At 38.5% G+C, this 24225-nt stretch overlaps 1 protein-coding gene across 2 annotated transcripts; it reads right to left on the bottom strand.

Moving 5' to 3' along the window:
• Positions 1 to 262: 262 nt before the first annotated feature.
• On the bottom strand, positions 263 to 22587 carry LOC103717600 (histone acetyltransferase HAC1-like). 2 transcript variants are annotated; one of them, XM_008806051.5, is made up of 15 exons: positions 22114 to 22587; positions 16913 to 17314; positions 16316 to 16825; positions 14263 to 16124; positions 12113 to 12409; positions 11702 to 11980; positions 8423 to 8551; positions 8075 to 8275; positions 7380 to 7522; positions 6947 to 7259; positions 6467 to 6606; positions 5179 to 5257; positions 4659 to 5051; positions 1001 to 1218; positions 263 to 901 (listed from the first exon to the last, which is right to left on the bottom strand). In XM_008806051.5, exons 2-15 carry the CDS (start codon positions 17217 to 17219, stop codon positions 787 to 789), a joined length of 4986 nt encoding a protein of 1661 aa, XP_008804273.2. In that variant the 5' UTR covers positions 17220 to 17314; positions 22114 to 22587; the 3' UTR covers positions 263 to 786. The 2 variants fall into 2 exon arrangements, with proteins under 2 accessions (XP_008804273.2, XP_088575319.2); XM_088719193.2 differs by having other exon boundaries at positions 22095 to 22343.
• Positions 22588 to 24225: the final 1638 nt, after the last annotated feature.

A 24225-nucleotide genomic window follows, 5' to 3' on the forward strand; every position in this document is an offset into this window, starting at 1 on the left:
TGGGCAGCTACAGGCAACAGTTTGGAGCCAAGAGAAAAGAGGGGAAGAGCATGGATGGACAGCAGAATAGCAGGGTAGGAGGGAGAGAGATCAGGGAACAGGGCCACCGGGGGTGAAAAAATATCATTAGTGGATCGTGTAAGTTCTTATTGAATTCCAGACCATTATCATACGGATTAACAAAATCTAGATCATTGTCAAGTTGTTGGTTGAAAACAAATTTCAACTCCCACTATGTACAACCAAATGACGGTCTTACAAATTTCTGCCAAAATGAACATGCTATTTATTTTTTTATCGTTTATATAAAATATTTTACAAAAGGACAGCTTTCAACAAATGCAGGGCCTGTCTACCCCCTTTCTTCCGCCCCACCATGAAGGGAAAAACAAGCACTTTTGTTTCCAGCTACATTTCGACAAATTAGGGCATCTATAATACAACTGCCATTCAATGATGGACGGCAATACAATGCAGGACTAATCAAAGAATCACCCTTGTCAGGTCAGGACTGAACAATTACCTTTGAAGGTTGTCTGAAAATGGTTAGCTTCAAAATGAATACCAGACTGGCTGCTCCTCTGTCCCCAAGAACATAAAGATGGAAGTCCAGTTTCCCCATGAAATCAACTGGTCCATGCTGGGCAATTAGCCTCCTCTGACTCTGATTTGCTGAATCCTCTATTTAATCTTTTGCCTGATGGAACTGTCCATTTACTTCGGGCGTCCAGGAGGCATCAGCCTGCATCGAATCTTTCACCTAGGAAATTTCACTACATGATAAAATCATTCGGCAGTCCCCGAAACCTCAGCAGCCCGTTGTCTCATCATCTCCATAACTGCTGCCCTACGTCTGGATTCTGCTTGTTGCTGCAACCTCCTCATATGTTCTTTCAAATCCCTGGATGAAAAACACGTCAATGTTGATCAATTTTGGTTGGTTACTAGAAAAAGGCACTGTGATGTACACAAGTCAGAGATCATAAATTGTTCAACATACTTGCATCGTGGTACATGGCAATTCGATTCTTTACACGCTCGGGAATGAATTTGCAACAGATACCACATTTTCTTGCACATTTGGCAACCTCCTGAGGCACGTGTTTTGCAGTGCATGCCATGACGGAAAAGGCCTTTTACTTTACGGCAATTTGGATATGGGCAATGAGGAGAGCGACATTGGGAGGCGTGCACCAGAAGATCAAGCATTTTCCGTAGCTGAAGCCCAAAACACCAGAAATTTGATGAGGACATAAACTTCGAGAATTCATGCTAAGCAAAGGTTTATAAGAAAGTCCGAAAAATAACATTTGACAGAAAAGTTTTCAAGTAATGCATAGTGAAAATACAATAGAAAAAGAACCGTGTATCATATTCAATTGCACCACCAGAAATCAGTGCTTCGACAACAACACTGCAGAACCTAAAAACATGAGAAAAGATCATGCCAAAGGTGCTAAGACCTAAAAGTTTGTCATCCAGGTGAAAGGTTTAGGCCAACATATGTACTTTGTTTACCCTGCTTCAAGTACCATAAGGCTTTCACTTAACTGTGTTAGTCAAAACATACATATCTGCCCGAATTAGAAAGCTCATATCAGCAGTTAATATATCGTAAGATCTACAGACATACTGCAGTGAAATAATTCAAAGCATATCCCTTCTCAAATGAAGAGTGTGTCAATAAATCTTCCTAGCAACACGAGCAATTAATGAAATATAAACAACAAATAAGAGAGCAGCCTGTGCTTGTGGGGGCCCTAAACAAATAACCATTCATTTTCTTTTATTATCATGACGAACTGAACATTCCTTTATGGTCATTGTACGTGATGCAGCAATCGTTGAAGATCAGCTGCTCATGCCTATGAGAGGATGCAACAGCCAGAAGAATCAGCTCTGGAAGTGCTACGATGGCTGTTCTGACCAACCGAAGGCTCAGATCATCAAATTAGCAAGTCATCAAAGCAAGAACTGCAGTAGTGTCGGAATGGGACGGTATCACCAGTACCATAATGTTCCTACAAAAAACTGGGCTCAAGATGCTAAAACCAGTTGTGCTGGTACATACCGACTGGACAAATAGGTGCCGACAGTACTGAACCAATCGTACTGGTTGTTCCTGGTTGTTTTTTATTCCTTTTGAATCGATAAGCCTCGGTACATAACCCGACACTTCCAGTACTGTGTACCGATACCATATGATTCCAATGGAAAACCGTTACAGGGTTCAGTAACGGTGTTTAAAACCTGGTGCCAAAGTATTTGGGACTCAATTCAACTGCTAGGAGCATAATCAGACAATATCAGTGTCCAGTGCAATTGAAAATGGCCAGGATTTGGTCCAAAAAAGACATACTCTCAAAGTCCTTAAGGAGAGATTTCAGGAGTCCTGATTCATGGTATCTTTTCTTCCCTTTTATTTAGCTGTTATTTGGAAAGTTTTGGATGCAGTAGAATTTTATATCAATGAGGACTCTTTTTGGTGCCGGATTATATTGAGAGAGACCTAACATCATAACAAGTTGAGAGCCCTTCCTTGAGCAGGAAGCAATTTAGAATAAGCAAGGTTCTATCATCCATGTAAAGCAAGGTTCTTTCAAAAAAAGGTTCTATTTAAAGCAACTAATTTTAGAATTTTATCAAAGTTATTTTGTTTGAAGAAAAAGTCTAGGCCAGTTTCAGCCCCTCTATCCTTCCCTTTCTAAGTTCTTTCTTCTCCTCTCTCCCTTTCATCATTTCCTTCTTTAATTCCTTTTTCTCATTGATGTCTATGATATTTATGCGAAGTGCTATATTACTGCATCTTTATCGCTGATCTTTATTACAATAATCATATATTTTAATGTAATAAGTTAGTGCCCTCATCCTATCCATTCTTTTCTATAATTTTTCAATGATCTTATGAAGAAAATACATTAGATTTGCAGGATATTTTAAAGATTCTGCATGAATCTGCACAAGATTCCTGAGATTTTCTTACAAGTCCACTACTCATCGGTTCATCACTGATCATCCAATCAACTATGTATTCCTTTACCTAGGATCAATATCTCCTCCAAAAGCCTCAAACAGATTTTTCTGAAAAAATTTCATAACTTTAAAAAGGCCAAAAAAAATGCCCCTTCTACCCCGTTTGCAGTATCAGGACAAGAAGGTGGTTTTAGACCTCAGTCCTTTTCTAATCCCTTAGATCTATCGACGCCTCTTCAGGCCGACCTACAACAGTAAGTTACAACTGCAGGACTTGGAATGATACAAGGAAGACTAAGCAACAGACAAAAGTTTAGTAGGCTAAATATATAGATTATAGAGTATGCATTCAAAAATGCAAGTGATCTCAGGAATGAAATCGGCAGCTGTGGCTTTTCCTCATAACCTAACTGTAGATGCAAGATGTTAGGTTCACCGCAATGGGATGTTACCATCAGTAACATACCACTCCGACCCGAAAGTGGCACTGCTACAGGAACCGGGACACTGAAACCCTTTGTACCAGTGCATACAAGTGCATACTGATGATACCATACCGACTGTACCGAAACCATTTTATTCTTTATTTTCGCATTTGGACTGCGTTATAAAATAAAAATTGTACAATTGACTGTTCAACTAGCTACGTGTCTAAGCTTCCTAACCTGAGATATTTGATTTCATTTCCAGTAGTATTTTAACTCTCCAACATGCACCTTGCATGTATATGGCCTAGAGTGATATTCAGCCACTTTCAACTCATCAAATAATCATACTCCTCTAGCAAAGCAACATTCAATACTAAACAAGAAATCAAGCAAGGACTAAACTAGCATGGAAAAAAAAATTCAAAAAATTAGAACAGATGATAGGCTACTAATATTGAACGGGGATGTTCGATGTTTCTTTATCAGAGTTAAGGAATGTAAGGTCAAACTAATGAGCAAGAGTTAGTCCAGTCGGATGCTCACATAGAAAACATGCTAAATAGCATTTAGTATTTCAGGTACTAACTATATGCAAGGGTCTCAAATATGCCAATCTTGAACAATAAGAAATTAAATTCACTGCTGAAATAAATTTAGCAGTCAGTATTACACTAATTACCAAGGAGTACTAAAAGAGAATCAGATGTTTTCAAGAATTATACAGATAATCAACTAATTTCAAACAATTGATTCCTGGAAAAAATAGTAGACTAAAATAATGCAGGGCAGTCCGACAAGTTACCACAACATGCCCAAATTTGAAACTCAACAAATAAGAATATTACAATCTCAATTATGTAATGATATAGAAGGTTTTCAATATGCCATTCACAGAGAAGCAGAAATGTGATTCCCACTATAGAAATAGATTTAGGGAAAAAAAATCAACCAGCAAACCCCAAGAAAGTGCCTTATTTACTTATTACTGACTCCTGATTCAAATGAGTACTGCATAATTCATGTTGCAATGTTTTGCAGTAACTGGAGTAAAGATTATTACACTAAGTTTGCAGCCAACATTATCCTTTAAAATGAAACGGTATTCATGTAAAAAGAAGGGCAAGCTGACCAATATATTACAAGTAAAACAACTAAGATATCCAAACTTTTTAAGATGACCGGAAATGGGAAACAAGCCAGTGAATCACGATGATATCATTTTGAGATTTCAAAGATAAAATGAAAAATTGGAAATACCTGCTGAACTCGTTTCTCCCGAGCTTCTTGATTTTGAGCATCACGATCAGCAATGGATGGATTATTTGTTAACGGGTGAGGATGGTCGACACCACCATCTTTCTGATAACACGCATTGCATACTTCAAAATCAGTGCAAGTTTCACAACGCCATCCCTGACCAGTTTCAATATCATGCTGGCAGATATTGCAGGTGGTTACAAAGGCAGGTGCAGCTGGATTATGGAGGTGATACAACACCATCATTGAGGAATGCTTAGCACGCCGCAGAGTATCATATTGATAATGGTTTCCTTGACAAAGGCTGAGGAATGCTTGCCTCGTGTCAAAAAACTCGCTCTCTATGATTTCATCTTTATCTTTAGTATCCGAAGGCACATCCTTGATTTCAACCTGCTTGCAGACATTTCATATTAGGGCCCATATCTGATAGTTGTTCCTGTGTTTTTCTACATATATATGTACATGGAACATGAGGTGGTAACATTTAATAAGGAGACTTCGTTATTCAGCAACTCACCGGAGTGAGGATGTGCTTGTCCCTACTATTGATAGGATGCCTGTCCCTCTCTTCTAGTCTTTGATCTGCAGCATGACACCTACAAAGGAAACCCAGTCTTATACAGACTTATACTTGTGACATATTGAATAAAAAAAAGCAAAAATGAAAGGCGGAAAAAAAGAGATTATCCCACATCCACTCATCAAAAGCAACACTCAGCAAAGAAAACTTTGGCAGTGGAAGCATACTTTGATAATAGAAAACCAAACGGCTTCATAATTCTTACAGCAGTAACTGTATTCTGCATGCTGCACAATTATGTTGTTCCTAGCAGGAAGAGACTTTTGGGCACCATAAAGATAGAGAAAAAATTGGAGAACAAATCTATAAAGGGGCAAAATGAGGGAACAGAAGAGAGGAAGAAGAAAATAGGTCATTTGTTCCTACAGGCTAACCCACCCTTATAACACAATCATGGTCATCTAAACATGTTTGGTCTTTAAGGTCCTTGATATTTAGTTGGGATTATGAAAGAATTTAAGTGGAGAATAGCAGTTTTGCTGAGATTAATGCAATTACTGTTCTTTCCTTCTTCTTTCGCTCTCCAATTCAGTACCACTTAATTAGTTCAAAACAAGACTTCGGAAGTAGCCTCTAGAACAAGAGACAAGGCAATGATCAAATACAAGATGAATTCTGTCATATTCGAATTCTAGAGGGGAAAACGAACTTACGAATTATAGCTTCCTGGAGAACAAAAATAACAAACAGTAAAAGTTATTGAAACAAATGTAATAGTTACCAAATACAATTCTAGTGGAATATAATTGGCAACCAGTTAGTGCAAGGAGAAGTTACAGGCTGAGGTGGGAAAGTCACGCCAATTGACAGAATCAGGCCTTCACTCGCGGCCGTCAGTCATATTATTAAAATAACGAACTAAAGACATTTTGTTCCTGCAACTTAGATCTCAATCCCCTATGGTTGAACCAGCAAAATTCAAATAACATAAACACCTTTTCTATTATCAACCTCAAAAAATGAAAAATAATATTTGAACGTGAATAGAAATGGAACAAGTATCTAACAGTTATAGGATAGTAACAAGGCAATCGAATAAAATTATTAGTCCATCACATCTAGCAATCTGGGAGTAGTGATATTTTAAATAAATCATTCTTGCAGTGTCTACTGAGGATGGGCACTGACTGCACGCTGATGTGCCTTCCGGAAGCATGATTACACAGGATAATGACGAATAACAAATTGGTCCACAAGATAATAAGATAACTGGAAAATGACTTACTTGTCACAAAGCTGGAAGTTCTTGCATTGATTGCAAACCCAGCGTGTTCCAGACACCATAAGTAGACAGCAATGCGTGCATGCATGCTGCAAATGGACCATAATAAAATCTTCCTTCATAGGAAAGATGGTTTCACCAAGCTGTGCAAGAAATAATTCAGTATGATAAAAATAAAAATGAGGAATATGTCAAGAAACTCAAGGTCAGATGATTCTGAAGACACTAAAAAGAACAAAAGGTAAAAAAACTGTGACATTGGGGGGGGGGGGGGGGGGGGAGAATCAGTCAGGTAAGCAAGTTGAAGGGCCATTGACCAGCCACCAATCAGCCTATCACAATCCAATGGGCTCAACACCATTAAGTCACTGCCCACTTGCACGCAGGGCATTAAAGATCAAGAGGTAAAGCTATGAAGAAGATATTTTCACTACCTACAATGGTAACCAACAACTGTAAGGACAAAATCACAGGAAAAATTACTTTTTGCATCAAAAGAGCATCTTTAGATGCATTGGTAGAAAGATCAGCTTGACCAGCAGCTTTTAGTTGCCTTTTTGTTATAGTCTTTTTAGTTTTCCCTTTCTTCTGCTGTTTTCTTCCATCCTCTTCTTGACGAAGTTGATTGATCATATCCTCTGCAGCACCAGGCCAATAATCGCCATCGAAATATGGCAGACGAGCAGCAGTTACCTTAGCCTTGCACTCGCCGGCACTTACAAAGAAATGATCATAAAAATTAGTGACATCAGCAACTATGTTTTCCTTGGAAGCTTTCCGAAGCATTGATAAATACCTGCAGTATATATTTTGCCAATCCATGCATCAAGTTAGATGTGTTAAGCATACGTGCAATATTAGAAAACAACGTCTATTGCTCAAAAGACAGAACTAATTATTAGAAGCAATGTCTCACCACTCCCGTAGTTTGTCAGATTTTGGTGTCTTCTGAATCTCAGGATGACAATATAAGATATAGTCTTCACCTTTCAAAGGAGGACAAGCCCATATATAGCAACTAGTGAAACCCCGTTTCTTGCAGTACTCAAGATATCCAATCTATAGAAATATACAAATGAAGCACAAAAGTCACAATTAAATCCCAAAAATTATAGACCATCACCAATAAATTAATGGAAGCACAAACAGGTTTAATTATCAACATTTTTTTAAGGGTGGGTTTAACTATCAACATGCACAGAGACACGCACAGACTTCCACATACACATGCACCTGCATTCTCCCCAGAAAAATGTTGATCATTACCGATAACTTCATAGAATCATTACTGATAAATTGATAGAAACATGAACAAGCTAAACCATCCATGCAACCACAAAAGACATGCATGAGCACTTGCACATGCAACAAACAAACCTAGATATGCAACCACACATGCATATGCACCACGCTTCTTAGACAACATAGATTGTCATTGATAAATTAATAGAAAAACACAAACTAGTTTGACTATCCACAAAAGTATACAGGCATCCGCACATGCACACACCCACAAAGCCCAGCATACATGCACATCATTATAGTGATCAAAAATTAAGGTAACCTAAACATAAATAAGCATCTAGGTAGACTTGTAAAGTCCTGAAGTACCAGAATTTCATGATAGACAAAGGTACGTAGAGCTTCCCCCGTCGCTGTTTTTACTTCAGGCCTGAAGTATTTGACAGAATCCAGATACGAAAGATAGACACGACGTTGGTTAGGAAATTGGCATTCCGAACCAAACTCTTGGACATACATGCCAAATAGGCATACCTCTACACCTTCAATCTTCTGAAACAACAATATGACCTGGACAAACAAATACACCATATAAGATTCTAATAGCCACTGACACAATCCATGAGTCCAAGACATGTCCCTCAAGTAATCTTCACTATAAGAAAGAAAAGGAATTTATCTGGTGACAAATTTGGAGCCAAATTAAGAATAAATTACCTTAGATTTGTATGGGAATTCTGTCGCATAGTTTTCTTCCCGAAAAATCTCTAAAAAACGCTGTTTTACTTCCAACTTTTTGTCAACTGATGATACAACTCTAACCACAAGTCCTTCTGCCCCAGGTATCTGAAATGGAAGCAACCAATATTATGACAGTTGCTGCCTAAAATCATTGCATGCTAGATCTCTTGCACTGGAACTCCATCAAGATCAATGAAATGAAAGGTAGCAATTTAGGTGATGCAGCAAAATTATCAAGCAGATCCACATTAAGGTACAATATACAAGGGACCTAAACAGGGAATTGTTCTCATCATCACGAGCATTTAGATAAAGTGATACATAACAAAACCAAACATTCTACTAAAAATAGCAGGAAACAATAATACAGATGATATAACACTTGCAAACAGATAAACCAAATTTATCACATAGAGGTTGTCAGGCAAGATGGGCCTATGCAAGCCAAGTATACTGCATTCCCTCTCTACATAGCAGGCCAAGTATACTGCACAGTAAAGGCTGCCATGCAAAAATTAATACTGATGCACGGACCAACAGTATATAAAAGCATAAGATGTAATTCATGGTAATACTTAATTAGTTAGAAAATGGAAGAAAGAGCATGGAAATATAGGAAGATAGGGCTGTTAACGGGCCGAGCTGCTCGGACTCGGCTCGGGCCCGGTTTGGTAAAAGACCGGCTCGAGCTCGGCTCATTAGTCAAACGAGCCCGAGCCGAGCCCAAAATGAGGCTCATTTAAATCCGAGCCCGAGCCCGAGCAACTCACGAGCCCAAATGAGGGCTCAGTCCAATTAACAATTTAATTAGGTCCCAATGAAACTTGGACTCAATCCAATTAAATTTTATTTGGCTTAATCAATTTAAATCCCAATATGATTGAACCTAGTTGGATTTAGATCAGACCCAACCCGAGCTAACCCAAATCTATTTAATTTCTTTAAATCGGATTGGATTGGTTCAGGTTCGGACTCAACCCGTTAACCCGTTCCCTCCTCTTTCTTTTTCTTTTCTTCTCCTTTCTTCTCGGTTTCTCCAGAACCTTCCCCTCTTTCTTCTCTGTTTCTCCCCCCTTTCTTTTCTTCTCTTTGCCGACTCCTCCACCGGCAACAGAGGAGGGGAAGAGAAGCCCTCCTCCACCGGCGAATCAGAGCAGGAGTCCCTCGCACAGGAAGGTCGGGCCATGGCCCGCGGCACCAGCGGCCAACGCCCGTGCCGGTGGTGCTCGCGGCCGAAGCCGGCAGCCACCGCAGGCGACGACGAACCGGTGAGTCCTTTCTTCTCTTTTCTTTTTTCTTTCTTTCCTTCTTTCTTCTCTTCTTCTTCTTTTCTTTCTTTCTTTCTTTCCTTCTTTCTTCTCTTCTTCTTTTCTTTCTTTCTTTCTTTCTTTCTTTCCTTCGTCCTTCTCTCCAACGATGAACCGAGCTCGGAGTCGGGGATGGGGATGGGGATGGGGCGGGCTCGGACTCGGGCAAACGAGCTTTACAAGCTCAAGCCCGAGCCGGGCTGTGCCAAGCAAGCCCAAGCTCGAGCCCAATACAGGGCTCGGTACCGAGCCCGAGCCCGAGCCTGATTTTGTGAAACGAGCCGAGCCAAGCCCGAGGAGGCTCGGGCTCGGCTCTCCTCGGGCTCGGCTCGGCTCGGCTCGTTAACAGCCCTATAGGAAGAAGAGCTTTTGTATACACCCTTCTGAAAAAATATGAAAAAAAACATTGTTTTCAACCTTCACCTTCAAAATATCACAATTGCATACGTATGTATATGCATGTGTGCATGTCGTATGCAAGCAAGAAGAACAAGAAAAGCAAGTCCACTTGCAGCAGTAATTGCCAGAGAGTCATTGGAAAGTATCTGCTACCCTGTCCAAATAGCGGGCTAAATATACTGAAATACAAATGCTCTCATGCAGAAACTAATACTGATGCCTAGACCAGCCAGTATATAAAAGCAGTTAGATGCAGTTCATGGATTTATTTCATTAGATAAAACATGGAAGAAAAGCATGGTGGCATAGGAAGAAGAGATTTTGCCAATATACCCTAAAGGAAATCCCTTATTCGCATAAATGTCCTTCCTGCCATGTTGTATAAAATTTCATCATTCTAGACTTTATTTGGTGGGCTAAAAGGTAATCAACTTGTTCATTTACTACTTCACCAAATTATCATACATAATTTTTTGAAATTTCATACTAACATATGTCTGTAATTTTAAGTGCCTCTAGAAAATATACATGCAAAAATCCCTGAAGGGATAAAAGGGTAAACATATAGTGACATTACTGTAATTTTGGAAGATGACATTCAATTGTAGAGGCATATATGCAATTTTTAAATTGTGGAAACAAATATACACAAATTTTGAATACCCGAAGGCGCTTATATGCAAGTTATTCAACCTTTTGGAAGGATATGTATGCACGCTTAACTTTACAAGGGGTAAATAAGGAAGTAAAGAATTTTTGGACGGTATACATGCAAATATCCGTAACAAGAAATGGTTGTGACCTATTTCAAGAATGAAATATTATTAATGACCTGATAATGCTACATACAAATGATTACCAATAGTATAGAGAATGTGGAAAGTGGAAAATGAGTAGTTCTTGCTGAAAGGTATTAAGCATACAAAGTGAGATGATCATTTCAATTTCTCGCCTGCTATCACAGTAATTGTTAAGGAAGCAGTTGATGTTTAGAAGGAGAATGGGCAGCTTATAGCTGGTCTAAAGTTCATGAACAACGTTCACCTAAAAAAGGAAAAAGTTCATGGACAACATACAGGAGGAAGAGAGAGAGAGAGAGAGAGAGAGTAAAAATTTATTATTTCTTCAACAAAAATCCACAATTAAAGTGGACAGAATATCTAGCTTGCAATTCCTTTCTTGTGTGAAGCATTGGCATATAATAGTAGCATTTTTTAAAAGTTATAACATCCAGCTGATTTAGACAACGTATATAGTCTGCTATTATATAGGCATGCCACATCATTTTAATTTGGTGAAATTTTTATTTGGAGTGTCAGTCTGATTGGTATAGACAAGCATCCTTAGAAATATTTTGACATGAGCATAAAAGAAAGGAAATGTAGTAGATCGGGGCTTTAAAATGCAAGAAACTGATGAGGCTAAACTGCGGATAACTCATATGAACATTCAGATACTGTACATAACAATAGCATGCACATCAAATCTGGTATCAGGTTCATTGGAAATAAAATCAATGTCGTTATGATGCCACCTAAATCAAAATTACCTCATCAAAAGTTTTTCCCAGATGCCTTGCCCTGTCTTGCCTCTCCTGCTTGAGTCGTCTAAAAAGTCGTTGCTCTATGTGATCACTAAGAATAGTTCTTGGCAAATCTATTGCACCAAGAACAGCATTTTGTGGTAAAGGCTTGCGTTCTCCTTTTTCTACCTCCTCTGTGTGACAATTAGGGCAAGTATATTCTGCTTGTCCTCCATCATTTCTTCGGCCATTAAAAAGAGCACATATTTGATGTTGCCAGGCTTCACATTTATCACATTGAACCCACTGCAATGGGCAAAGACAGTAATAAGTAATTGCATGTGCAATTTATTGCCTCAATCTCTCCCCTCAACCCCCCCCCCCAACCCCCCTAAAAAAAACGCATGCAAAACCTCCCAGTGAGAAGTATGGATTTACCCATTCTTCAGTTTCTTCATCATTTCTCTTCTTTTCAAGCCTGGCCTTTGGGAATACAGTGCCATCAACCTCAATAGTGTCACCACGAGCCTCATTATTACATGGGATACAGAAGTAGTGCCGAGTATCACCACTCCCTATGGTATAATACATTGCATTCCTCTTAATGCGAGCACCACATGGTGTGCAATATATTGGAGGGGGTTCAAATGTGAGCTTTTCCACTGCACACAACTGACATGAGTTTTCACTCATCGAATGTTCCAGTGCTTGATTCTTCTCAGCTTTGGCTTTACTCTGTGAACCAAAAAGGGGGTTAAAAAAAAGAAAAAAATAAAAGATGAATATGAAAAAAGTAATGAAATTCTGGTAAAAGGATAATACTAGATGACCTCTGGCATCATGCAACAGTCAAATGCTAAATTTTAAAAAAAATGAAAATGTAGTGCATGCAATATGTTAAGTACATCTTCACATCTGCCAAATTTATGTCGTTTTCCTCTGTTGGAAGAGCAGCGATGGCATGTCACAGATTCTCTTCAAGACAAGAGAACACACGAAAAAAGCAGGCCTTCCCCCCCCCCCCCCCCCCCCCTCTTCTTCTCATGAATGCCTGAACATAATAGAAGGTATAGAGCTGATATTTAATTATAGAGTAAAGGATATCGGGCAGGAACTACTGGAGACCCGTAACGAACTCTACTAGAGCTCTGTCAAGCTAAGGATATGAGACCTAGAGATTGGGATCGGTTCCTGGTCCATGGATGGGATGCCAAGTGCACCCAAAACTCATGAATCTCATTAACTACCTCCTACAAGTTAAATAACAATTTACCAAAATCAATAACAATTTAAATAGCACTTAAGGATGTCAGGGTAGCGCATTGGATAGCCTAGATCAAGAATGCAGTTCCAAAGATTCATTCTTTCCCACCATTAGCATTCAACACCAATATCTGGATATAATGTGTGAATGGAGCAAACCAGCCTCCCATAGTCCCATCTATGTACCCTCTCTTCTTTTCCCTATATTTACGTCAAACTATTGGAAAACAAATTGAAGCATAGGTACCTACCAACATACATCACCAGTAAGGTGCCTCCTAGCAAAGGTTGCTTGAACCCCATAACTCTCTGAGCATATAGCCTTCCTCAACAAGTCTTCATGAGCATTTACCAAAAGTGCAATACTCATAATTTTTGTCCATTAATCCAAACCTTACCCAATTCCCTAGTTTTACAAAGTTTGTATGTTTAACAAGTTGCTTACTGCCCCATAACCTCTCTTTCACCCCTCTAGAGAGAACCCGCCATGCAGCAACTGTAAAGATACACTTGTTAGATCATGAGTCATGACACACAAAGGCCTATATCTGCAGGATAAGAAACCCCAAATGGAGGGAGTGTACCTCTAAGCTAGTTAATTGTCCATAAATCTGTTCAACAACCAATCCTTTTGCTACAGTTTGATGACTTAATTCTAACATAATAGAAACACTGCAACTTCTCAGCTCCAAACATCATTAACTGAATTCTTTGACTGAAATTCTATAAATGCTAGCCTAGTCGTCTAATATCCCCATATTGAAAAATCTCAAATCACCAATAAGGTTAGCTCTGTACTGGTCAAAACATGCACATACATGCATGGAGAGAGAGACGATGAAAGAGACTTACAAAGAAGTTGAAGCTAGGGCTAAGGCTATAGGCTTACTAAGAAAGCAAGCATCGAAAGACACGCACCTGGAGCAGATCCCTAAAGGAGGACAAGGTTGGGGAAAGATTTGACCACCTGAACTTAGAGCAGTGACCCCACTCAATCATCCAGTGAGATTTTCATCTCATATGGCACCCCCTTCTATGCATAGTACTAAGGGGAATAACCCATCAAATCAAAATTTAACTATTCTCGTTATGAACCGACAGGAGCTGAGAGGGAGGGGGGAGAGAGAGAGAGTTTAAAACTGTTTTAAACACCAGGAACAAATTTAGAAGAAACTAAAAATAAAGAGAACTGCATTTCTGATGTGTCTGAATGGATCAAGAACAAATAGCATACCAGTGAAAAAAAAGGCATGAGATAGACCCTAAACGCAATAGATAAATTATTATAGATGAAAAGAGACGGAATATCTGATAAAATAGCTAACCTGGCCAACCCATTGCCTCAGACTGGTTATGTGTTCCCTGATCTGCTCCGGGGTGAACAGTTCAGTCAAAGATACACCTTTTATCTTTGGTTTACCTGATTTACTTCCACTTCCAGGATCAATTGGTGCGGCATTTCCTTCCTTTTCAGCTTTTATCTTAGTCTGGTCAATCTCTTTCTCAGCCAGATTGGTTTCTTGGTTGGCACAACCATCAACTTCATTTTGGAGAAGACTTTCACTATCAGGCTTTGCAGCATGTGCATTCATTGAATCATCACCAATTATGTTGCTACATACAGGAGAATTTTGTTGTCCAAAACCTATGGATGAGTCAGGCTTCATTTCAATGACCTCAGACTTAATAGTCACGGCTGTCTCAGCCTGTTGGCACTCTTGGGGATGTCCCTCCTGGAAAGTATGAGAGTGATTCACAAGGGGACCAGAAACTGAAAATTTTTCCCTCTTTGGTACAACTGAGGGGAGATTATGGTGCATCTTCACACGTTTTGACAGAGATTGTGGATCATCAGAAGTTTCAACAGGCAATCTACGCAACTTACACGTCAACCTGTCGGCACCTGCATCATCAGAAGTTCTCCAAGAGCCATTCACCTGATTTGCACAATCAGTATCTGCTGGAGGACAAGTCTTTGTCTTACAGTTGGCTGCTATAAAATCCCTTACAGGAACACAGACGGGACAATCTACTGCACGGCAAACACGATAGTGCTGATAAAGTTTTCTAGACTTACAGCAGCGAGGGTAATTACATTTTTCATTATTACAAGTTTGCATATGAATCCATAGCTTCTGAACTGTTATACAGTTGACTTCTTTGCATGCTCCCTTTGTAGCCGAACACCGACGAGCATGGAGCAAAAACAAAATCCACCTCCTTTGGTTGTAATAGTTTTGTTCATTTGTACTTTTTCCAGGTCCACAATGGACCCCACTTGAAGATTTTGACAATGCAGCACTTTTTGTAACAGCAGCATGACCATTGATAGAACCCTCCGGGGAGAAACAAGATTGTTGAGCTTCCTCCTGTTCTGTTATTCTCTGATGAAATTCCTCCACAATGAACTGTCCAAAGGAAGACTTATCTCCCATTTGAAGTTTCTGTATTTGTTGAGGCTGCCAATTGCCATGCTGGAGTGCATCAGATTGTGGTCCATTAAAGAGGCAACTAAACTCATTTACAGATCCAGAAGTCTGTCGATGTGGAGGCAACAGCAGTTCTGAACCCTGTGAAAAGGAGGGAGGGAAATCCTGAGGTAACAGACCAACCAACTCAGCACCCTTAGAATGTTCACCATTGGAAGTGCCCCGGCAGTACCGACTTCCTAATTCTGAAAAATCAAACCGCTCAGCAGCTTGTGGGAGCAACAAATCGTTATGGGAATCAAGACCTTGGTCTGGCATAAGCTGTCCTTCAAGACTAGGAGTCATAGAGGACTGCAGCACATCAGTATTTGAAATAAGTTGCTGGTGCTGCTGCCGCTGTTGAGGCTGCTGGTTTTGAGCAATCCTTGCATAATGCTGGTTAGACTGCTGTTGGAGCTGAAGGTGCTTAAAATTTTGCATTTGATGCTGTGACAGCATAATCTGCTCTCTAGTTGACTGAGGTGACTGGAAATTCGTCCTCTGTGAATGATCAAGAATTTGAGGTTTTATATGTGCAGTCTGTTGCATCGATTCCAAATTTGGATGTTGACCTAGCAGTAATTTGGAACGCAAGGTTGTGGAGTTCATATTTTGGTTATTCATACTAGAGAAAGCAGATGATGCAGTGCCACACATGTTTTCTGAAACTGATGTATATCCATCACCTGTTATAGGTAACATCTGTTGTGATGATGATGCTGTAAAAGCAAGAATGTTAATGAAAATTCTGACATTGACAAAATAATCAACAATTACAACAACAAGAACAAAGCACAAGCAAGCAGATAAAGCACACGAGAAGGCCATAAGCAACTAGGAAGCTTGCACAGACAAAAGCACGAACGCAACATCTGTGAGGATAAGGGCAAGGAAAGGAGGAAGAGTTTACTCGATATCATTGGTTGGTGGTGTTGCTGATCAAAATGCTGCTCTGCGGAGCTACTATAAGATGCAGTACTTAGGTATCCCTCAGACACTGCAGGCCCATTCACCAGTTGCATGTTACTACCTACCAACCCTAAGCCACCAACCATGACTCCATTTGGAAACCCATAAAGAGAAGGCTTGTGCTGAATGTTGGACCTCATTCCAGCTCCTATTGGGCCTCCAAGACTATGCAATACACGCCTATTTTGATTGGCAATGTATTGCTTTTGTCTCTGTTGGTTTGAGACAGTAGTAGTCTGGGCTCTAGAAAATGCACCTCCATTTGAACAATCAGAACTCATAAGTGGCACTGAATTATTAAAACCAGGAGTTGGAATCATCTGACTTGACAAACCCGGAGTTGGAATCATCTGACTTGACTGTTGTACCATGCCAATTGACGATATTATACTATTTCCACCGCCAGACCCAACAGCAGCATTGGCAGTCTGGTACCCATTGAGACCTGGCCCTACACAACCAAATACAGTCACCATTAGCCTAAGATTGTATAATTACATTAAAAGCATGTGGTAATGATGTACAAAACTATAATTACCATTGACAGCATTCAGCGAAGGATTGCGTTTTAAACCAGCTGATCCATTTGCAGTCGGTAGCAAGGTTCCTGAGCCGACTGTGGTCCGTGGCACCATACCAGCACCAACAGTAGTAATAATAGAACTGTCAGAAGAACAAGAAACTACCAAGTTTGCGCATCCACCTTGGGGCATACCAGGTGTTGGTATCATGGTACCAATGGCCGAGGAAGATGATATATGATGAGTCAAAGGCTGATTACTGTTAGGCATATTCTCTAATATAGCCGGTAAATGCTGCTCACTCGTCCCCATCGCCATACTCATACAGTCACTAATTGCAAAAACACGTGCATGGTATGGAGACCAGCTAAGAAAGTGAATGAAGATGCTACAGTAGCCTCAGATATTCAAAAGAATCGCTGAAAAGAAATAAAAATATCATTGCTAGCATCTTCAGCACAAACGCAGAGGGAAAAAAATGAAGGCTACAGATAACAAATGCAAGTAACTCTTAAACCAAGCTTACAAATATACCGTAGTGTTAAATCCAAAAATATGCAGTAAGGGTAGAAATTGCAATAATTTATTAAGGCAATAATCTTAGGATAGCTTAGTATTGAGTAGAAACAAAATTAAGTTATATAACATGAACCTTCTTTCTTCATACACCATTACATAAATAAGAAAATTGCTTGGTTGGAAGGATATATAAGGTTGATCGCTCTAAACTTTTCATAAAATAATCACTTCCTGTTTCTGGCCCCTCAGACACTCCTAATGATTATCCTATAATAAGCCTTTCACTTGATCTCTTGACATCTACTACTATATAATGGGAAAGCCCCAGAGTCCAGCACGTGCACGCTGGACTCTTATGAAATATTCAGATATTTCATAATTTAACAACATCAATATGCAATATTTAAATATTTCTAGTGAGGTGTGTGTAATGCCTGAGTAAAAGAACCACATAAATGAGCGAATCCACAAGACCTTAAATTAGCATGACTGGGGAAGTAAGTTGAATTTTGTGCACTAGGGTAATACTAGGCCATGCACATGCATTGCATGTGGAAAATCTCTTTTTCTTGCTTACCATCCGATGTGAAGAGGGAAAAATAGGTCAGGGAAAACTATTTGCCATGCAATTCAGAGTCAATGGTTTTCAACACAATTCACTGTAGATTCCAACAAAATTCTAAGAAATACATAATAACCTAGTATAGAATCCATTTGGGATTAATTGTGTTCCTATTACTTTAATTGAGTGGTGGTGCTTCTGGTTACAAATGTGAGGCACCACTTTGTTGAGATTAATGATGAATTCACACAAGACTAATCAACAAGCTCAAAACACCATATACAATCTAAATCAGTAGGGAAAACTTATCCGATGACATTCTCTTACAGATTTTTATAAAATTTTAAGAATTATGACGGATATGCCACTTAAGATTTCGCTTAAAAGAGGTCTAAAAATTGGTCATACTACTTGATTAATAATGAGGCTGTAATATGATAAGAAGGCACTGACTGCTGGCACAATTGATGGTAACATTATGGACCAAATCAAGAGGCTCTTAACGATGGTAAAAAATTCCCCACTCTTTTTGGTTACCGTATTTGAACAATGTTTCATTTAGCAAATTAAAGATGTCGATTTTTATGTGACAAGAATAGAACTACATGGCGTAACCTTCGTTTCTTTATTGACATATATAGGTTTTGTAGAAGTGTGGATAAGTTTGTGCATGTTCAATGTACCAGCATTTCCTACTTCAAAATGCAGATCTCGGATAAAAAAGCATAAGGAAATCAATGAAGCCTCGAAGTTGGTCCAACATGGTCTTAAAGGAGAGTAAGTAGAGCTCCTTGAAATCATCAACTAGTAATGTTTAGCCTTCAGCTCCAAAGATTTCTATGTAAAACAAAAGATAACAATAAGTGTTACTGGGATTTACTTATGGTAATCAATCAAAAAACCACCATCATAAAACAAATCATCTTCCCAAAGAGTTGAAACCTATCTTAATTGAGTGCCCTTTTTAAGATAAATAGCCTCAACTGCAAGAGATCCATTTCCATGGGCCAAAAAAAGAAATTCAATCTTATGAAAAATCTAAATATGGTATTGAAATCAAAAGATTTGCAAACAACTTTTTTGAACTAACGGGCTAGAAAAAGTATGATTAGATTCTGGGAATAATGGCATAAAGTTTGTTCTTTAGTGATTTAAATAATGTTGTTATCTGCAAAACAACAAATATGCAATTTGAACATTAACTATTACGTAGTATTTAAAAAAGAAATATTTACACGTTAATAAATATGCACTTATTCAAATACACATATCACATCATTGAAACAGCTATAATGGAGGTACATAACAACCCCACATTGTTCATTGGCTGCTTGAATGTGCATTTTACGTTAATTGTATTTACTATATTGTAAAAACATTTCAATTATGTGGTAACATCTTATTAAATGTTTGAGATAGGCACATTTTAACACCCTATCAATGCCTTGAATCCACAAAAACCAGCATTCTTGCACTCATGAACCAAGTACTTATTATATTTTCAAGTACAATGTACAGAAATATATGCAGCATAATACATTGTATACAAATACATAAAACAATCAGTAAACTGCATCTGTCAATTCAATCACCACCTGTGCTCAGCAGTCACATGTATCATGTATTCAGTTCAAGAGTACACCCGTATGGCCAATAGAATACAGGTTGACACATGTCCAATAAAATACAGGCAAATATATTTATACCACTTTGTACTTTGTTCAATCACAAAAGCTACTCATAGCTAACACCTGGTTCAATCTCTACTACTGGAGGTTAGTGTTCAACCTCATGTGGTGCTTATATCAGCTTCTTGTTGAAGCATGACCAACCAATCTTAAACTATGTTCTCCATCATCTGAGGCAAATCTGATGCCAACATATATCATGTTGTTTCAAATGAAACAGTAAACAGAAAGCGCAAACAATTAGCTTATGAGAAGAGCAAGATGCTGGAGGAAATAGATGAGTCAACAAGATAGTGGCGACGAGATAGTTGACGACAAAGTGAAGATTTGAAGGATATCGAGGTTAAGAAGATGAAGTGAAGCACATTGTGGCCAAATTTAGGACAAAGTGGCATCTTTAGAAAACATGCATTTGCATGAGCTCCTACTCTCCAAGAAGAAGCAAAAAGGAAAATGATATCAAGCCGCACAGCAAGTGTACCTTCAAGGTCCCATTCTTTGCCGCTATAATTCTTGCTATAAGTTTTGCTGGAGGTGGAGACTTGGCAATCATAGGTGATGAGGATAGAGATGGTAAAGTTCATGAATCTTGACAAAGAGAAATGGCGGTGCTCGTGATCACAAAGTGGGAGTTGGAAAAGAGGCAATGCCAAGATGTGGGTGGTAAATCAGAAAGTGGTAGTTCCTCTTTCCTTGTCAGGTCATGTGGGTCACCATCAGATTTAGAAGAAAAAAAAATATTCTAAAGCAATTTGCAAAATATGTCTAACTGGATGGTATAAGGAACAGGACATACATAAAAAAGCATTATTGCAGCAAAGGAGCACATAAAAATGTGAGACAAAAGGCAGTTAGTTCATTTCCACAATGTAGCAAAAGCTCGAGCAACCATAATACATAGGTCTGCACCAGCAAGATGCACACATGGTACAACGCTCAGCATCGTGTCATGCATGTAGTTCAGTACCAGTGCATGCCAAAAAGCATGGAAAAACATTAACCCTATTCTCGGAAACAGCACCCTTGCATCTTGATTAGCATCGCACAAATGTGTGATGGGCCACAATTAGCACGAGCATGGTATATGATACTTAGATCCCAGTTAATGTTATAATGTCGAATAGTGAAGACAAATCCAAAGGCTAGATGGATCTTGCAATGCAAGAAATTCTATCTGCTGGATAGTGAATGATATGACAGAATCAAGAGGCACTCAAGCTAAGAAAACTGTATGCTTCCTTCAGTCCACATTAGCTAAGTGGTAATGAGTCCTATCCAACTAAAGTCATATCAACTAGTGCGCTTCAACTTTCTAAGGATCGCATGAAACTAGATCTTTGAGGACATCTCCGGAGGTTGTTTTGTTTTCAATCATCATAATAAATTTCCCATTCGCTCATTTTCCATATCCTGCAATCTATGGTTCAAATACAAGTGCCAGTCTTGGCTGGTTATGACCATGCTAGCAAATTAAAAAGTGTCACTTGCATACAAGCAATTAGCAATTTTTACATTCTTTATTGGATGTCAAAATTCAGATTGCTTCTTTGCTCCACCTGCTATTTATTGAAGCATGGAATAAGACCGTATACATGACAGAGTTGGAAAGAACATCATGACTGAGTTTGATGGTGCTAATTGGACTGAGCATGCTTGGAAATATAGTTCTTATTGTATCTGTTACCATGGTCTTGAATTACATGGTTCAGCCTTTGTCCAAATTGAAAGGTCAATATATGTTTAAGACAGGAATAATGCTTATGATCCAGTTTGATTGCAAAGAATGCAACGAAATATGAAAACATTCTGATTGGTGCTAGATTTTGATAGGACTGTTTAGGGTCCTAAACAAGCACAAGGGCAAGCTTGACGCGAGGAATCACTGAAACAATATAGAAAATCTAAAATCTTGTACTATACAAAGTTTGCCGCATGTTTTAAGCATGACTCAACGTGCAGTTGCCTGTTCAAGACGTCGCTACCTAATCAGGTTTGAAGCCCCATAACTTTCTAGACTTGGCTCTTCCTATTTCAGTCATGATGAAGTCCAAAATGGTGCACGAAAAAATTTCACCTAGAACTTAAGAAATGCAACTTAAGCTACTTCGGATCCTGGAGTTAAAATGACAGGATCCCAGAAAGTAAAAGCATCGAAGCACTGGATCTAAGAGAAAAAAAAAATAACGATAGAAAGTCCAATTCAATTCATGATTTGGCAGCGCTATATTTTCAAGAAAAAAAAATCCCAAGTATACTCCTCAATTGGTAAAACAGAAAGAAGCCCTAATTCCAGCTAGCCAAAACAAAGCACCAAAAAACCCCTTTTTTCCCGGATGGGGAAGAAGAGAATGGCGATCATCAGAGTAGCCAAGATTCTTCGCAATAACCAAAAAAATAGACGAATACAGAAGAAAAGGAAGAAAAATTAACCTCGGATGTACGTACTCACCCCGAATCTATGATCAATCAGGGAGGAGCGATCTCCTCCGAATCCTTCATCAACAAACGTGAACGAAGAGAGAGAGAGAGACCGGAATTAGGGTTTGGGTTCTGGGATTTGGCCGGGGAGAGCTCGGCGTCCTCCCGCACGCGATCGATCCGAGACGTTTCGCCGATGGAGAGAGAAGAACGAGAGGGTTTCTTCTTTTTCTCGGCTTTGATCCCGTCGTCTCGCGTTTTTTTTTTTCTTCTTTTTTTTTTCTTTTTAATCCTAGTTTGTTTGCTCGTTCGATATGGGAACGAACCTTCGTAGATGATGGACGGTGGATCCTCGATCGCCTAACAGCGATGGGAAATCTCGACCGTCCATTTAGTGGACCCGCGCCTGTGGCCAGCAGCTAATATCTTCCGAGGATTATGATTTGTAGAGGCTGCCCCCCCAAGACTTTCTCCTGGAGCATCCCCTCCGGTCGGTGATGCGTCCGCCCTCCCACTGCATCTCACACGGGAGTTTAAAGGCTTTCCAAACAAATTTTCCCAAAAAAAAAAACAAATTCCCCAGATTGATCTCCAAATGCATCCAATTAACTTACCACAGATATATATTATATTTGTGCAATTTATGTTAAATTTATACAACTGCAGTGCCATGTTCCCATGCATGGTTTGCTCACTATAAGTTGGGAAAAAAGAAAATGATCTTACTCTTGCATAAAATTATATATATTTTGAGGATTTGCATAAGAGATATATATATATATATATATAAATATATATATATATCAATATTTCTTAAAATCTTGTGCAGTATGGATGTTGTTTTAACTTAAGTTTCTATTCTTTAAAAGGGAAACCCTTTGAAAAGGTCGACTTTTGTAGAGATGAAATGAGAAATATATTGATCGATTGTACATCCAAGTAATGTCGATCATTCTATAATCTATGCCTCAGTAATTTGACAAAGTTGATATTCAAAAATTATTTTTTAGATTGCATCCCAATAATGATATTTTTATCAATAATGGAGTAGTGATCGTTATTGGTAGAGATCGTATCTCACACATATACCGTCTCCATCAATCTAAATAGGTTCTATAATTGAAGAAAATACCATGATATTTTCTATTTGACTTGAGATTAATCGGTTTCCAATAAAATTAGTCATTATTTTGGTATCATTGTGAGGTCAAGTAACCTCAAAAATGAAAATAAATGGTATCCATGGTGGAGAGGAAAGAGTAGAAAGTGATATTGTTGGTATTGGAGAATTCTTCATTAACTCCTCTACTCGCAGCCCAATATGCTTGTTTATTGTCTTCTTGATAGATATAGATGGCAATAAAAAATTATACATTATATACCATCTGCCAGATATTTTAGAGAATGATAAGGCACAAATCTATTAAGTCGGAGGGCTTAATCTACAATATATCTACTTCAGAATTCTCTTCTCACTAAACACTCTACTCAAACATCAACCAATTTTGTAGTTCAAGTTGCTGCCAACGGTTCATGTGGTTGATGACTCATTAACTCATGTTATCACAAATAAATAATTTTTAAAATAATAAAATACATTTCAAGATAAACAAAACTATAAAAAATAAAGAAAATATTTTAATGATAATCGACTTTAAATGTCATACTTATACCATAAAAAATTATAGACTTTTGCTACCTCACTTTGCAAAGAAAAAAGAAAGAACGGAAATTTTTTCTATTAATACTCTTGCAAGACATGCCATATTAATTATCTCCAATTGATTTTCAACTAAAATTATAAATTCCCCAAGTTCTTCAATCATTATATAGAGTAACAAGTTCTAAATATAATTGAAGGATACACCACTCAATCTACTATGAAAACAGGAAATTCTTAAACAAATATAGTAATACCATAGTAGTAAAAATCAACGATAAATTATGAGAAGGTGCCAATTGACAAAATGGAAATTTATATCGATATAAAAGACTATTGCTCAATCTTGGCCTCACTTCAATATTTAGCATGCTTCTACTTGTGCTAGCTTTTTTTTATAGAAAAAATACTAAACTGCGGGGGATGAGTAGACTTGGGATGGCAAGATAGCAAGCATCAATGGCATCAATAACAAAAATGATA

Source organism: Phoenix dactylifera, chromosome 3 (genome assembly GCF_051530095.1).
Source record: "Phoenix dactylifera cultivar Ajwa chromosome 3, Ajwa_hap1_PhDact_Kaust_v1.1, whole genome shotgun sequence".
Classification (NCBI taxonomy): Eukaryota; Viridiplantae; Streptophyta; class Magnoliopsida; order Arecales; family Arecaceae; genus Phoenix; species Phoenix dactylifera.